Below are 17,294 nucleotides of genomic sequence, written 5' to 3' on the forward strand. Positions count from 1 at the left end.
CGTTACACATCGCGCTCAAAAATGTGTCAAAATGTCTTAATACAACTTCGATAAGCTAAGGAGCCGCACTGCTTGATGGATTTTCGCCGCATTACGGCTACTATAGTAGACGTACTGTGATCCAACAGCATACTTGCCAACCTTGAGACCTCTGATTTCGGGGGGTGGGGGGTGTGGGGGGTTAAGCGGGGAGGAGTACATATACAGCTAGAATTTACTAAGTCAAGTATTTCATATATATATATATATATATATATATATATATATATATATATATATATATATATATATATATATGTAGGTGTGGGAAAAAATCACAAGACTACTTCATCTCTACAGATCTGTTTCATGAGGGGTTCCCTCAATCATCAGGAGATTTTAATGGAAGCATTCACATACAATGGTTTATATAGAGCACAGAGTGGGTGGGTACAAGCAGGCGTAGGGTGTGGTGATTGGCTCATGTGTTACCTAGGAGGTGTTTCCGCCTGTGGCGGCATGTTGAAATGATTTCACTGCGCTTGTTGAGGGATGATAGCTCTGGATGATATATAATAAACAGTTTCTCTTTTAAGCATAAGTTGCATCTTTTATTACCACTGTTGTAAGGTGTGCTGGATGCAAGAATTTGCCATGTTATTGAATATTCAACATTATTGTCTTTGAGGTTCCAAATGTGTTTGCTGAGTTCGGTAGAATTCTGCAAAGTCTGGTTTCTAAAGGAGGCGTTGTGATTATTCCATCTTGTTTTGAACGCTCCTTCGGTTAATCCTACGTACGTGTCGGATGTGTTAATGTCCTTGCGTATTACCTTTGCTTGGTAAACGACTGATGTCTGTAAGCACCTTCCGTTGAGAGGGCAATCAGGTTTCTTGCGACAGTTACATTCATTATTGGTTTCAGAGTCGTTTAGTCTGGGGGTAGGCAGTCCTTTTGCAATTGCTTTGTTGTGGTTTGAAATGATTTGTTGCATGTTATTCGTACATCTGTAGCTCAATTTAATGTTGTTCTTGTTGAATATTTTTCTTAGGGTGTTGCCTTTGGGGAAGTGTTTGTCGATCAGAGTGAGGAACTTGCGGCCGATGTTGGTTGAGACGTCTTTGCTGAATGGCGGATTGTACCAGATGATGTTGTTTCGTTTTCTGCTCTTTTTTGGTTGGTTTCCTGGGGTGGGTTCATAGGTGAGGGTGAAGTTGTATCCGCTTTCATCAAGTGCTTTCTGGTACGGGGGGGTTGTTTGGACTGGCAGTGTGCCGCGCCTCGCCAAGGAGCAGCGAGAACACCAAGAAGCGCATATGCCAAATCTTCAAAGAAAACGGCCTACGGATCACGATTGAAGCCAACAAGCAAACCGTCAACTTCCTCGACGTCACTTTCAACCTGAGAAATAACAGCTACCAACCATTCACGAAACCCAACACAACACTCCAATACGTGCACCACGACAGCAACCACCCACCCACCACCACGAAAAGAATACCTACCGGAATTAATAAAAGGCTATCGATGCTGTCATCCAGCAAAGCTGAATTCGACCAAACAACCCCCCCGTACCAGAAAGCACTTGATGAAAGCGGATACAACTTCACCCTCACCTATGAACCCACCCCAGGAAACCAACCAAAAAAGAGCAGAAAACGAAACAACATCATCTGGTACAATCCGCCATTCAGCAAAGACGTCTCAACCAACATCGGCCGCAAGTTCCTCACTCTGATCGACAAACACTTCCCCAAAGGCAACACCCTAAGAAAAATATTCAACAAGAACAACATTAAATTGAGCTACAGCTGTATGAATAACATGCAACAAATCATTTCAAACCACAACAAAGCAATTGCAAAAGGACTGCCTACCCCCAGACTAAACGACTCTGAAACCAATAATGAATGTAACTGTCGCAAGAAACCTGATTGCCCTCTCAACGGAAGGTGCTTACAGACATCAGTCGTTTACCAAGCAAAGGTAATACGCAAGGACATTAACACATCCGACACGTACGTAGGATTAACCGAAGGAGCGTTCAAAACAAGATGGAATAATCACAACGCCTCCTTTAGAAACCAGACTTTGCAGAATTCTACCGAACTCAGCAAACACATTTGGAACCTCAAAGACAATAATGTTGAATATTCAATAACATGGCAAATTCTTGCATCCAGCACACCTTACAACAGTGGTAATAAAAGATGCAACTTATGCTTAAAAGAGAAACTGTTTATTATATATCATCCAGAGCTATCATCCCTCAACAAGCGCAGTGAAATCATTTCAACATGCCGCCACAGGCGGAAACACCTCCTAGGTAACACATGAGCCAATCACCACACCCTACGCCTGCTTGTACCCACCCACTCTGTGCTCTATATAAACCATTGTATGTGAATCTTCCATTAAAATCTCCTGATGATTGAGGGAACCCCTCATGAAACAGATCTGTAGAGATGAAGTAGTCTTGTGATTTTTTCCCACAACTACATATTGCGCTCTACCACGGTATCGAGCACTATTCTCCGGATAATCCAATCAAGACATATATATATATATATATTTCATATATATTTCAGTCAAGTATTTCATATATATATATATATATATATATATATATATATATATATATATATATATATATATATATATATATATATATATATATATGAAATACTTGACTTTATATATACAGCATATGAAATACTTGACTTTATGGGCTTCACGGTGGCAGAGAGGTTAGTGCGTCTGCCTCACAATACGAAAGTCCTGCAGTCCTGGGTTCAATCCCAAGCTCGGGATCTTTCTGTGTGGAGTTTGCATGTTCTCCCCGTGAATATGTGGGTTCCCTCCGGGTACTCCGGCTTCCTCCCACTTCCAATGACATGCACTTGGGGATAGGTTGATTGGCAACACTAAATTGGCCCTAGTGTGTGAATGTGAGTGTGAATGTTGTCTGTCTATCTGTGTTGGCCCTGCGATGAGGTGGCGACTTGTCCAGGGTGTACCCCGCCTTCCGCCCGATTGTAGCTGAGATAGGCGCCAGCGCCCCTCGCGACCCCAAAAGGGAATAAGCGGTAGAAAATGGATGGATGAATACTTGACTTTATATATATATATATATATATATATACATATATGTGAAATAATTGACTTTCAGTGAATTCTAGCTATATATATATATATATATATATATATATATATATATATATATATATATAATACTTGTCACTATACCTGTCAAATAGAGAGGAATCACTTAGTGTTAATTTTTTTACACATACTGTATACACACACATTACACTCAATCTACTCATTGTTGAGTTGAGGGTTGAATTGTCCAACCTTGTTCTATTCTCTGTCACTATTTTTCTAACCATGCTGAACACCCTCTCTGATGATGCATTGCTGTGTAGCAAGGACAAAAGTGCTTTCATCAAATGCTCTAGAGTCTGGAATCTTCCATCTCTCCCTAGCATGACCCAAAACCGGTCAATCTTTGCTTCCTGAGGATGATCTTCACTGCCAAGCACTTGGTAGTCCACTACTTCTTCCCGGAGGCTATCCAGGTCCAATCGCAGCTGCGGCTTGGAACTTACAAGCGTATTTCCTTATCTTACTAGTCGTTGGCGTTACCACGGCTGTATCTTCCTCTTCTTCTGCTTCGTCTCCTTGTGTGCGCAGTTGTGCACTGCACTCTTAAAAGCCGTAGATGTTTTTGTCACATATGCATGTACAGTAGATGGCAGTATTGACCTATTTAAGAGTGTCACAACATTGATGTTTATGGCACACAAACTGCTTTACTGTAGACGAAAACTTGACTGCTGTTGATGTGTGTTGCTTATCGTCACATAGTTCCCCTGGACGTCCAACCTTCTGTCGTGAGCGCAACAGATGATGCTCGGGATAGTTCATCCACAGCGTTTTTCTTCTACTGCTCATAAATATCTGTCACAATCTTATCGCAAGAGTCGGTGCACGACGGGATGTCGTAACGTGGCTCAAGCACTTTCAGCAAGTGTTTAAAACCATCGTTTTGCACAAGCAAATATTGCCTCATGTCTGCACCTACAAAAACATTGATTAAATGTTGCGGGGCGTTCAAGGTCCTCCGTTACTCCGCTCGCCATGACCACGCGGTGCATGGACTGAACACGCAAACTTAAAACATTCTTTTTCGTAAATCAAATCTTGGATCACTTGTGTGCCGAAGCGAATATATTGATCCGAACGGATCACGGATCAATGTTGATCCGTTGCACCACTAATAATGGAGGACATAAGTAGTAAACAAATATGATGAACAACATCCACAGTACATTTAACGACAAGGTTGCAAAGAATCACTGAAAAAGATTACCTGCATTTAGGAGCTTCACCATTTATTGACATTCATAAAGAAACACTGAAGACTGCTGAAAAGAAAGATAAAGGTCAGGAATTTGAGAATGAAATTGAACCAGATATGACTACATGTTTTTTTTTTTTTTCAAAAAGAAATGTTGCACAGGAAATGAGTTCGTCCATCATTCTCTGCAGTCTAACACACAAACATTTGTGTTCCTCTCACATCAGGGATAATTATAGAAGATAAATGCAAGAGCAACATTAAGTCGGACAAACTGTCAATTATTAATTTCTAAAAGAAAACGTTCTAAACAAACCACAACATCACGAAGCATAACTTGGAAGAGTTCAACAAATCCTTTAAAGTTATCGTTCTCAAAAACATGACTGGCTAGTAAAAAAAGGATTTGATTTTGATGTGAAAGGATATGAACTGAATCAACAGAGCCAACATGAGTGAAGTAATAGTAGCAATGTATGTGGTGAAGGATCTGAACAATAAAAAGTTGAAAAATATGTAATCTGCTATTAGTAATATCTCAGAAAGTATAACCATTGAACACGAATAAAAGAAACAACTACTAGTAAGCTATATATATATGTATATAATGTGTGTGTGTGTGTGTGTGTGTATGTATATGTGTATATACACACACAATATCTCAGAAAGTAAAAACCCCGTTTCCATGAGTTGGGAAATTGTGTTAGATGTAAATATAAACATAATACAATGATTTGCAAATTATTTTCAACCCATATTCAGTTGAATATGCTACAAAGATGAGTTGAGTTTGTACCAAAATGGATACATGGATGATACAGCAGAGGATTGGGAGAATGTCATGTGGTCAGATGAAACCAAAACAGAACTTTTTGGTATAATCTCAATTTGTCGTGTTTGGAGGAAGAAGAATACTGAGTTGCATCCCAAGAACACCACACCTACTGTGAAGCATGGGGGTGGAAACATCATGCTTTGGGGCTGTTTCTCTGCTAAGGGGACAGGACGATTGATCCGTGTTAAAGAAAGAATGAATGGGGCCATGTATCGTGAGATTTTGAGCCAAAACCTCCTTCCATCAGTGAGAGATTTGAATGGTTGACCAAATACTTATTTTCCACCGTAATTTACAAATAAATTCTTTAATATACTTACAATGTGAATTCCTGGATTTTTTTTTCACATTTTCTCACAGTTGAAGTGTACCTATGATGAAATTTACAAACCTCTGTCATCATTTTAAGTGGGAGAACTTGCACAACTGGTGGCTGACTAAATACTTTTTTGCCCCACTGTATATATATATATATATATATATATATATATATATATATATATATATATATATATATATATACATATATATATATATATACATATATATGTATATATATATATATATATATATATATATATATATATACATATATATATATATATATATATGTAATATACAGTATACTGTATATACTATGTAGAATATATTCATAAGTACTGTTGACAAAAAACAGTGATCATTTCGCAGTTTTCACACACTGAGACGGAAAACACGACAAGAGATACATGGATGACAAAAAGACATTTCGAAGAATATGCAGAGAAAAGTATGCATGCTTTTAAGAATGATCCAAGAAATCTGAGAGATGTATCCGCAGCTTTGTATAAAGCACATGGTCCAAAGCGTTGGAAAAAAGTACCAACTTATAGACTGGAAATGACGGTACAAAACCTACAAAAACAATCTAACTAATTTTTTACAAGCATGTAGGAAAAAATATTACAGTCAATTATCAGACATGAACAAAAAAACATGAGAGCAACATAGGGCATCTTAAATAAATTGAGTACTTTATTTATTCATGTGTTTATGTTACAGATTGGGCACAGGAAATTAACCAACAAATGTGTTGGAAATTGTAATGAAACAGAAAATGGGTAAGATTAAAGAAGCTCTGCTTCTTCCGACTTCTTTTCAAACATGTTCTAATGCCAAAATTGGAAATATGTGATGAACCATACTGTAACTGTATGTATGTCTGAAATAAACCAACACCATAACCATAATCGTAACCATATGATACAATGGCTGCAATCACAAAATCACAAAATGCATAACTTTTAGAATCAGCTGTATGGTGATGGTATCAGTCATCAAGCTGACACAGTAGCGCTACACCACGTTTGATCCAGTGCTTAGGGCTCTTGATGGTGGGCAAAATTATAGGAACGACAAAATTTGTGGAATGTCCTGTCGTGGAAAGGGTTCCCCTCCTCTCGCTGGTCTTGTAAAGAGGAGAAAGATAGCGACCGTCAAATTCATCTGGGATGTCTTTAGCTGCATGGCAGGTAAAAGAAGGCAAAGTAAATATAATGACAGAAAATATTAGTGAAAAATAGCATTGCGTCAAAGAAAAACTGCACTGTTTGCAATTTTGCCTATCATCAACAATCCCTATGTGGGACAAAAAACATATTTCACTTTTCTAAATAGTGAAAAATTGCTATAGCTGAGAATGCACATCCTGGGGATACGATTTATTCCGTTCATAAAGCCTTCTAAAAACATTTAGTAGTAACAGGCACATTTATGATAACATATAATACTGCAGTATTCTGGTCCTTTTAAGCATTACTGTAATTTCTTTTCTATGCCCATTGATTTAACAAAGTGCATAGCAACAAACACTTGTTCCATCAAGAACTTAACAACAGCAAAGAGGGCACTTACTGTGTTTGCTACCAGGGGCGGTGTTAGAGGGTGGCAAGTAGGATTCAAGCCCCAGATGTTTTTGAGGGAAGAAAACACTCTCACCAGTGACGTGGAGTACCACAGTCCAACAGCTACATTTATGCCCAATCACAGGGCAAAATGCAAACTCCTTCTTAAATTAAAAGGTAAACACTTTTGTGCTTATCAATTTTGTCATATTTATCAGTAACCAATTGGTAAGTAGAGTAGCACGGTGGATGCTACCTCAGTAGAAGCATTTAAGTCCAATCTTAAAACTCAGTTGTATACTCTAGCCTTTAAATAGACCCCCCTTTTAGACGAGTTGATCTGCCGTTTCTTTTTTCTGCAATGCCCCGATCTCCTTCGTGGGGGGGGGCTTCGGTGGCCACGCTAGAAGCGCTGGCTGTCCAAAGTCAGGACCCGGGGTGGACCGCTCGTCTGTGCATCGGTTGGGGACCTCTCTGCGCTGCTGGCCTGTCTCCGCTCGGAATGGTGTCCTGCTGGTCCCACTATGGACTGGAATCTCACTATTATGTTAAATCCACTATGGACTGGACTCCCACAATATTATGCTAGATCCACTAGACGTCCATTGCACCGGTCGCCCAGGAGGGGTCCCCGCATCTGCGGTCCTCTCAAAGGTTTCTCATTGTCCCATTGGGTTGAGTTTTTCCTTGCCGTGATGTGGGTCCTGAGCAGAGGATGTCGTTGTGGCTTATGCAGCCCTTTGAGACACTTGTGATTTAGAGCTATATAAGTAAACATGGATTGATTAATTGATTGATTAATGCATGTGCCTCACAATACGAAGGTCTTGAGTTCAATCCCGGGCTCGGGATCTTTCTGTGTGGAGTTTGCATGTTCTACCCTTGACTGAGTAGGTTGCCTCCGGGTACTCCGGCTTCATCCCACCTCCAAAGACATGCACCTGGGGATAGGTTGATTGGCAACACTAAATTGTCCCGAGTGTGTGAATGTGAGTGTGAATGTTGTCTGTCTATCTGTGTTGGCCCTGCGATGAGGTGGCGACTTGTCCAGGTTGTACCCCACCTTCCGCCCGAATGTAGCTGAGATAGGCTCCAGCACCCCCCGCGAACCCAAAAGAGACAAGCGTTAGAAAATGGATGGATGGAATTGGTAAGTATTGTGGAAGAGGGGTTAGTGCGTCTGCCTCACAATACGAAGGTCTTGAGTTCAATCCCGGGCTCGGGATCTTTCTGTGCGGGGTTTGCATGTTCTACCCGTGACTGAGTAGGTTGCCTCCGGGTACTCCGGCTTCATCCCACCTCCAAAGACATGCACCTGGGGATAGGTTGATTGGCAACACTAAATTGTCCCGAGTGTGTGAATGTGAGTGTGAATGTTGTCTGTCTATCTGTGTTGGCCCTGCGATGAGGTGGCGACTTGTCCAGGTTGTACCCCACCTTCCGCCCGAATGTAGCTGAGATAGGCTCCAGCACCCCCCGCGAACCCAAAAGAGACAAGCGTTAGAAAATGGATGGATGGAATTGGTAAGTATTGTGGCAGAGGGGTTAGTGCGTCTGCCTCACAATACGAAGGTCCTGCAGTCCTGGGTTCAATCCCAGGCTCGGGATCTTTCTGTGTGGAGTTTGCATGTTCTCCCCGCGAATGCGTGGGTTCCCTCCGGGTACTCCGGCTTCCTCCCACTTCCAAGGACATGCACCTGGGGATAGGTTGATTGGCAACACTAAATTGGCCCTAGTGTGTGAATGTGAGTGTGAATGTTGTCTATCTGTGTTGGCCCCGCGATGAGCTGGCGACTTGTCCAGGGTGTACACCGCTCTCCGCCCGATTGTAGCTGAGATAGGCGCCAGCGCCCCCCGAGACCCCAAAAGGGAATAAGCGGTAGGAAATGGATGGATGGCTGGGATGCTCCATTGTTATCTAATTAACATATGCTTTTGTTTTTTGCCGTCATTTTGATTGTAGTAATTGTTTTAGAACAATGTAGCAATTTGTCGATAATTTTAGAAAATGTTGTCTAAAAACCCAACAGGCTACGGATAACAGTGTCTCTCTCTCAGCTGAGGTCTTTTGCCTCCGGCATCTTGCCTGCACCAAGTAAAAAAAAGTGGTACAATTTGTATCAAAAGAGATACTGAAAGCCAATCACATGGTTTTCATCCCTTTTCACTAAAAATCATAAATTAATAGGAATGTAACCGTACCAAACTCTCACGGTACGATACTATCACTGTATCAAGGCCACGGCACAATATTATCGTTGTTTATGTCGGGAGAAAAAAGACTTAAAAATAGTGGCAATTAAGTGGCAACAATATTGAGTATATTCACTTACTCGTGATTGAACAGACATAATGCTCAAATGTTCTTCTCTTATTTATTACTGCAAAAGTTTGTTTTTAAGCGCAAATAATTGTGGAGCAACATATACACTTTTGAGCAAATATTTAAAATAAAATACTCACAGTTGATATCTATAAAGTGACAATGTAAACATCCAGTATAACAAGTGTATAACAATAATTGTCAGTTCCCCGTGTCCTTGAAGGTGGAACTTTTTAAAATACTGTTACTCAGACATGTTACCAACAACTTAACTTTTAATAATGTATACCTCAAAAACTAATGTTTAGCTTCGCCGGCTTCAAATATTGTTTTTGGGTGACGGTTTAGGAAGTGACGACTTGTCCAGGGTGTACACTGCCTTATACTCGAGTGCAGCTGGACAGGCTCCAGCCGCCCCGCGACAACAAGAGAGACACGCGGTAGAAAAAAGAAGGGATGGATTGAAGATTTATCAAGTAGCTTTTTAGTTTACACGTATTTTCCGCTATACACTGTTAATTCTTTTGGTGTTTTACCTCCGTACGGTGCGCACTGTGACCAGATGGCTGTGTAGTTTTGAGACGAAAGAGCTGCACTTTGCTCCGCAGGAGGCAGAGTACCTTACCTCTGTCAAAGAGGTTATGTTTTCGCCAGGGTTTGTTTGTGTGTTTGTTAGCAACATACCGGTAACTCAATTCTGATGAAATTTTCAGGAAACGTCCACAAAAAAATTCCACACCGCCACCTTGCAAATGGAGTGTAGTGTGGTGCTTTAAAGGCGGAGTATATCAAACCCTATTACCTGCACTGTTAGCTGCATCTTACTAGCAGTTTTCCACTATTTTAAAACGCACAGAAAAGGGAAAGACAAGTGTTCTTGTCTCACACAAAGATTCTGGATGATGGGCAAAGAAAAAAAAAAAGCAGAGTTTTTCTTAAATGTTTTGGGAGTGTAATGAAAACTAAATATTATATGCTATGGCTGTCTAAAAAACAGTATAATGCAAGTGAATATTTTACATGCTTACTTACTTGGTTTTATCCAGATAATGGGCATCGACACAAATAGGATTTTGGGAAATTGCTCGGCTAAAGCTCCACTGATGATAAAAACATTACAAAATAATTATTTGAGGACTTACAGGTTGTCATCTTGGACTACAAGAAATAATGAGAAACTGGTGTGGACAACAGTACCTTTCTTTGTCCCATCGAGCTCCATCAAGGAACAATCCATTAATGTAGACTCCATCTTCAGGAGGCGTTTCTGAATCATTTATTGAAAGAACCTGTATGACAAAATGACAACATCACCCACGGAATGTTGTCATGTCAAGTAGAGGGAATTTATGAGCTATTATGTTGATAACTAAGTGACTACCAGTGTCAGAGATTAAAAGTATGTGTATTGACCTCAAAGTCAAAGCCCAGCTCGTCAATTGGAATGTTGTATTTCCTGGCATAGTTCTGTGTAGCCCCGGTTAAAAAGGCCTGGGTGAAGAAGAAGCCTGGCAGCCAGAACACACTGGGCTTACCAGAGTTATACCAATCCTATAAACACAGAGAATTAAAGTAAAACCCCAGACAGGATATCTCAGTATCATTTAATTGTGACTCACCTGCAAAAACTTGAGCCTTGTCAAGAAGTCGTTAACGTAGCTGCCCAGGGGCTTGAGGCTCGGGTACGAGCGTTTGGCCCATTTTTCTGGGACTTTGCCCACTATCAAACTATTTGCAATTCCCTCCAGCTCTGCATCCATCACCACTAAACCCTTGAGGGCCTTCAGCAAATTCTGAAGACTGACACGAATCGCACTACACAGTCTGGAAATGGAAAAAGCAAAACTCTTAAGTAGAATTGTTATTTGCAGTAGTTCTGTAAAAACGGTTTATGTTATACGTGTTGTAGCGCTCCATTTCTTGGACAAGCACAGTGTTCATGCTCTCCTTGTAAAGCACCGGGTACTTCAAGAGAGCTGCTTCAAGGTCAAAATTATTTGGAAGCTGGTAAAAAGAAAGAAACGCAACAACACAGTTCAGTTAAGGATAACAGAAGAAGTGTATTGTCTTTTCAGGCTGCTAAAACTCTTGTAAATTAAGCACATGAAAATATATATTCTTTCATACCTTAGTGAGAACATCATTAGCAATGTCATACAGTGCGTTGTCACTCCCAGAGCCACCTCCTCCTTTAGATCCCCCTCCTTGAGTGAGCAGCAGTGAATCAAACAGCAACTTGGTCTGCTGCAGATCCTTAGAAATGTCCACATTTTCATTCATCCCAAATATTTCTGGATGCTGGCTCATTGGAAGCTCCTGATACACAGCAAAGGCATTCAAGCTCGGTTGACAAGTTAATAAACGTGTGATTTAATATTTACCTTGATAAAACGTAAATATTCTCCATAGACTGATTTGGGAGGTGCAACATAGTCACCACTCGGTGAGAAAGAATAAGAGGGTTTCTCCACCACATCCTTGTTGTAGAAGTCAGCCAACATTGTGTTCAGTAGGCGCCGATCCCAGTTGTCTGTCACGCGGCCTCCATAGTTGCATTCTCCGGTCAGATAAGTGATGGCCTCAAAGGGCACCTCGTCATATTCGTTGATAAATAACTACACAGGGGCATACATTATGTGCTATGGTAGCATTCTTATCACTGGGCGTCAAATGATTACCTGTAGCTGTCTGATACTTATGTGAAGGTCAGTTTCATTGAAGCCGTAAGGAATATTCCAGCCTAGTGGACCAAACTTCCTCCTCTCCTGAACAAGCGCATGGAAGAAGCACAGCCCATACAAGAGCTTTTCCCAAATCTACAGGAGAATACAGAGTTAGCCCAAGTAAAGGTAAAGGGACATGGATGTAAAATGTGACAAAAAAAATTCTCAACAGTGCAACAAACTCACCAGTTCCTTATTAGGACAGTTGTTGAAAAACCCTTGGTCACAAACCGGATCCGACATGTATGACTGCAGTATGTTTAGTCGAAGTCCTGTTGGGGGTTCATTTGTCATTTTCACTCCATTTTGCAGTAGAGTCACTGGAAACTGGTAAAAGATTGAGAGAGAATGAGAGCAGTGTAATGGAAGGAGCACACCAGGGAGAGGTGCCGTGGTACATGTAATGTCAAGGTAGATGCATCAATACATTTACATTGAAGATAGCAACATTTTGTTCTTGAAGACCAACAATACATGGTGTCAGATGTGCTACAACCATGAAGAATTAAGTTTAACATCTGTGTGGACCAGTTTGACCACTTTGTTGAAATTTGCCGTATGAAAGTTCATCACGACAAGGCTAGAGCAGGAGGCTAATCCCCTGTCGTACAGTTAGCCGACGAGATAAACTAATCCGCCGTTAAACTCTGCGCTGCTGAAATGGAGCAACAAGTAACTTTTTCCCTGCCATCAACCTTTTATTTTGAACCCAGCTCGTAGCAGACATGGATCGGACGGTTTGAACGATTCAGGACAGTGTCAAACTAGGCAGATAAAGAGGAGGATTATCAGGTAATATCCTTTATCTATACATAATTGGAGACAATGCTGAAAATATCTTGGGGTCTCTACCGCTAACCCAGAAGCAGCTAAAAGACTATGCAACTGTTAGGGGGTTTTCGATAAACCCGTTGTTGGAGTGCACATGTCATATATGAGCAGGCAAAATTTAGAAACAGAAAAAAGCCAAGAAGTCGGGGAGAGCACAGAGAATTCTAATACAGATGTACATAATATGGCACAACACTGGAACTGGGGGGACTTGCTTGAAGAAATAATCCGTAATCGGCTTGTTGTGGGGTTACGTGATGCTGGTTTGTGAGATAGACTCCAATAAAATGTCAGATTGGATTTAGCCACAGCAATTGTTAAAGTAAGACAGAATGAAAAAGTAAAAAAGCAGCTAACAGTCTTGCGCTCAACTGGTTCCCCTGTCCAAATGGACGCAGTATTACATAATAAATACAAGAGAAATAACTACAAGGGGAAAACAAATCAACATCATGCCCAAGCCTCACACCAGTTTACCTCTACTCAAGTCAAACCCTGTGTAAAAAAAACACAAATCATTCATGGAGTAAATGCCCAGCAAAGATGCTACAAAAAAAAGGACATTTTGCTGTTGTTTTCATGTCAGCTTAGACTCAGCTGGTTGATTACATTGATGGCGTCATCTGCCACTCTGATGACATTCTCATGACAAAAAAATGACCATATTGAACACGACGGAAGGCAGCACAAGGTACAGAAAAAACTCAGAGAGGGGAGGCTCACTCTGAAAAACAAGTGCCAGTTTTCCTTGACAGAAGTCAAGTTCCTCATTGTCAACGCACAAAGCATCAATCCTGATAAAATTAAAGCAATCCAGGACACGCCAGAACCAAAGAACATGGCAGATATCCGGTACTTCAGGGAGAAGTGATTTTCCCCACTTCTCCCTGAAATGACAAAACCACTCCGCGATCTGGAGAAGAGCGACAACAGCTGGACATAGGAGGAGACATAAATTAGAGCTTTTGTGGATGTAAAGAAATAACTCAGTTCAGACACTGTGCTGGCTCAGTATAACCCAGCACGGAACCACCCCAACAAATGCCTCATCAAAGCAGGATAATTTGTATGGTGGCCAGGTATAACACCACATTAATAGCAAATGGTAGAATGGTGTGTGACAACAGACTTACCAAGCAGACCATGGCAAAGAGTAGGAAAGGACCTACTCCAATGGAGAGATGGAGATTATCTGGTTTTAGTGGACTATTTTTTACAGTATATAGAGGTATGCAACTTGACCAGTAGCACATCAGCCAAATAAGTGATTGACAGGTGCTAAGCTGTCTTTGCAAGGTTCGAATGCCCAGAGGGTATAATTCTTAATAACTACACACATTCTCCAGCCATGAGTTTGCTCTGTTTGCAACTGACTATGACTTCAAACATGTGACAAGAAGGCCTCGATATCCATGCAGCAACGGCTGAAAGGGCTGTTCAGACTATTAAATTACTTCTCGCCAAAGGAGGGGGACTTTCACAAGGCTTTGCTGGCGTACAGAGCGACGCCCCTTGCACAAGGGAGCTCCCCAGCAGAGCTCATGATGGGGATACATATCAGGACCCCAGTTACCATCTCATCTGGACAGCTACATCCACAGTGGCCAGATCATGATCACTTAGGGAGAAAGATGGAGTCCTGAAATTGTAACCGCTACCATCGCGCACAGACTTTGCCCACTCAGACTCTGGGGCAGAAGGTTTGGATTATGCATTCAAAGACGCACTGTACTGTAGTTCATGCTACGCTCTAATGTAGTAGCCACGCCTGGGGGACAATTACATTGCAACCGATCTCATCTGAGGTTGGTGCCGACACAAAAGGTCCCCAAATAGATGGGACATTTGAAGAAAAAAAACTGGAAAAAAAAGGGAGGGAAACATGGTAAAATAATGTAAAATAAATTAAATCAATGTTTGTTGTTATTTTTATGGTCTGAAACATTCATGTTCATAGGTAAAAAAATTGTTGTCATAAATAATATATGACATGTGAATGTGAATGTTGTCTGTCAATCTGTGTTGGCCCTGCGATGAGGTGGCGACTTGTCCAGGGTTTACCCCGCCTACCGCCCGATTGTAGCTGAGATAGGCACCAGCGCCCCCGTGACCCCAAAGGGAATAAGCGGTAGAAATGGATGGATGGATGTTCAATTTAAGTTAGCTAGAAGGGCGAGACGTAATAGCAGGAGTACGCCAGGGAGTGACGCTGTGATACATGTAATATTAAGGTAGACGTGTCAAAGTTACATTGATGATAATATATTGTTGTTCTTGAAGTAATAACAATACAAGGTTTTAGGCCAAAATAGAAGTTGTCCATGCTCAAAAACATCTTCTTGTTCTTTACCTTTGGCGAAGGGTAGCTTGTCAGCCAAAGTCGGAAGTCTTGGTGGCATGTCGCAGGACTAAAGTCCTCACAGATCTTTTCTAGGGTAGACATCCAGGAAACTGCCAGGTGACAATTCTGCAAACACACCCATGTCCCATCCTGCATAGCTGTGCATATCATCTTAAAAGCAATGGGACCTTGGCCCTGCCCCAGAGAAATAGACTGGAACTTGCTACCACCCATGTCCTTGTCACCTGCAAACTTCAGTAAGCCTGTGAAGGATTAGTGTCTCGTTAATTGTAGTGTCAGCATGGCATGAAGTTTCAGAACAAATTCACAGAACTTACTTGCCATGGGATCAGCACCAGGAGAAAGCACAAACACCAGTGGGATAGTAGAGTTGGAGTCCAGATAGCTCTTACTTAAGTCAAAGGGAGGGGGCTGAACAAAATTTTTCCCCAATTTAGCTATGACGTATTTGTGTACAGCTGGCACAATCTTATCTGGCCTGAGACAGCGGATGATGATCATCTTCTGCAGTTCATTAAGTTTATCACACCAAGGTGCAGGCACCGGTATGTTGCTCGGCTCTTTGCTGTCAAAAATTGGCTTGAAAAGTTCTGGACCCTCAATGAAAGCATTTCTGCGGAATGAATACATTTTAAGTAGAATAAGTTGTGCAGTAGGAACAAGCAAACAGAACATTTTAGTAAAATTTTTTACTTAATTCCTTTCAAGCCAGGAAGCTCGTTGGCTCGGCAAATCTCATCCCAGCTCTTGTCCTGCAACCAGCTTGGATCGGGATTAGCAATGGTATTCTGCAGACCCACGCCTCCCGTCATCAAAAAGATTAAATCAGTGTACTCAATCTCTTGTTTTTCCCTGATGGAAATGTCAGTTTTTATTTTATTTATATTAGAACAACAATCCAAAAGTAACCATTTACTATTCACCATAAGATACTCACAGAAGTAGATTGCAGCAAAGGATAAAGGAGAAGAGGAGTTTATCCTTTTCAAACAGTGATCGACATACGTTGCAAAATAAATTATAGGTGAAGTAATCAATCAAGTACATGAGTCTCTTTTCCAGGATCTTGGACTTTTTACTGAATGAAAACAGAAAACACTTTTTAATAGTTCAATAGCTTCTTAATATTGATTTAGCCTTAAAGATAAACATTCAAGATTTGTTTTTCTGTTGTTTTCATTACACTTATGTCCAAGGCAGCAGTTTAACATCTACCTCTATTTAGAGTAAACTTCAAGCACTTTACTCACCTGTCTTGGATAGAGTTTGTATACAGGTTGACAAACCAGGTAAGCGAGTACTGATACATTGGGTCTATGTTGGTCAGGTCAGCAATGGTGAAGAACAAGACAGAGGAGTGCTTGGCAATGGATCTGTAACACTCTCTTGACTCTGCTATCTTAATCTCAGTCTCTTCTGCAATCTGGAGTTACATTTCAGAACGTAGTGGGATAAGAATCCAAATCCTGTTTGTTGAGCACATGCTTTAGTTAGTACGTGCCTTTTGTTTCTTGGAAATCTCGTTGGACATGATCTTTGCAGAGTCTAGAATCTGAATAGCGCTCTCATCTTCCAGAATATTTCCCTCGGAGGATGAAAGTGTCTCAAGGATCTTGTCTTCAGTTTCCTTTAATTGCCTGTTATTTGCAGCTGACTGCAGAATTAGTGCATTTCTCTCTTCTTCAAGCTCGGGTCTGCAGAGCAGATGAAGCAGAAGAAAAGCTTGACTGCAGAACGCAAACAAATTATTGGGGGAAAAGTTACAGTACCTTTCTTTGGCAACCACAATCCCCAAGAGTTGATCTTCTAAACCTTCAGGGGTGATCATAAAATTGAGCAAAGAAACTTTGGTGGCCAGTTCAGGTAGATAATGAGGGTTCCTCAGTTTTGTGGTGATGTAAAAGCGGAAATCTTGGGAGTACTCAATCACGCTTTCCCCCAGTTTTATGCATTCCACACCACCTTGTTAGAAAACAAGCAAGATTAAAATGTTTACAT

At 41.0% G+C, this 17,294-nt stretch overlaps 1 protein-coding gene across 1 annotated transcript in view; it reads right to left on the reverse strand.

Moving 5' to 3' along the window:
- Positions 1 to 6,177: 6,177 nt before the first annotated feature.
- LOC133554899 (dynein axonemal heavy chain 12-like) overlaps positions 6,178 to 17,294 on the reverse strand; it is a 55,934-nt gene continuing 44,817 nt past the window's right edge. Inside the window, exons 59-75 of the mRNA XM_061904165.1 lie at positions 17,066 to 17,258; positions 16,798 to 16,990; positions 16,547 to 16,719; positions 16,234 to 16,374; positions 15,990 to 16,148; positions 15,614 to 15,909; positions 15,285 to 15,538; positions 12,290 to 12,430; positions 12,059 to 12,196; positions 11,762 to 11,995; positions 11,508 to 11,696; positions 11,281 to 11,384; positions 11,000 to 11,204; positions 10,794 to 10,931; positions 10,578 to 10,669; positions 10,413 to 10,480; positions 6,178 to 6,674 (exon numbers count right to left, since the gene is read on the reverse strand). Coding sequence (XP_061760149.1) covers positions 6,484 to 6,674; positions 10,413 to 10,480; positions 10,578 to 10,669; positions 10,794 to 10,931; positions 11,000 to 11,204; positions 11,281 to 11,384; positions 11,508 to 11,696; positions 11,762 to 11,995; positions 12,059 to 12,196; positions 12,290 to 12,430; positions 15,285 to 15,538; positions 15,614 to 15,909; positions 15,990 to 16,148; positions 16,234 to 16,374; positions 16,547 to 16,719; positions 16,798 to 16,990; positions 17,066 to 17,258 — 2,909 coding nt within the window. The 3' untranslated portion in view covers positions 6,178 to 6,483. The remainder of the gene's footprint in view (positions 6,675 to 10,412; positions 10,481 to 10,577; positions 10,670 to 10,793; positions 10,932 to 10,999; positions 11,205 to 11,280; positions 11,385 to 11,507; positions 11,697 to 11,761; positions 11,996 to 12,058; positions 12,197 to 12,289; positions 12,431 to 15,284; positions 15,539 to 15,613; positions 15,910 to 15,989; positions 16,149 to 16,233; positions 16,375 to 16,546; positions 16,720 to 16,797; positions 16,991 to 17,065; positions 17,259 to 17,294) is intronic.

This window comes from Nerophis ophidion, linkage group LG06 (assembly GCF_033978795.1).
Source record: "Nerophis ophidion isolate RoL-2023_Sa linkage group LG06, RoL_Noph_v1.0, whole genome shotgun sequence".
Classification (NCBI taxonomy): domain Eukaryota; kingdom Metazoa; phylum Chordata; class Actinopteri; order Syngnathiformes; family Syngnathidae; genus Nerophis; species Nerophis ophidion.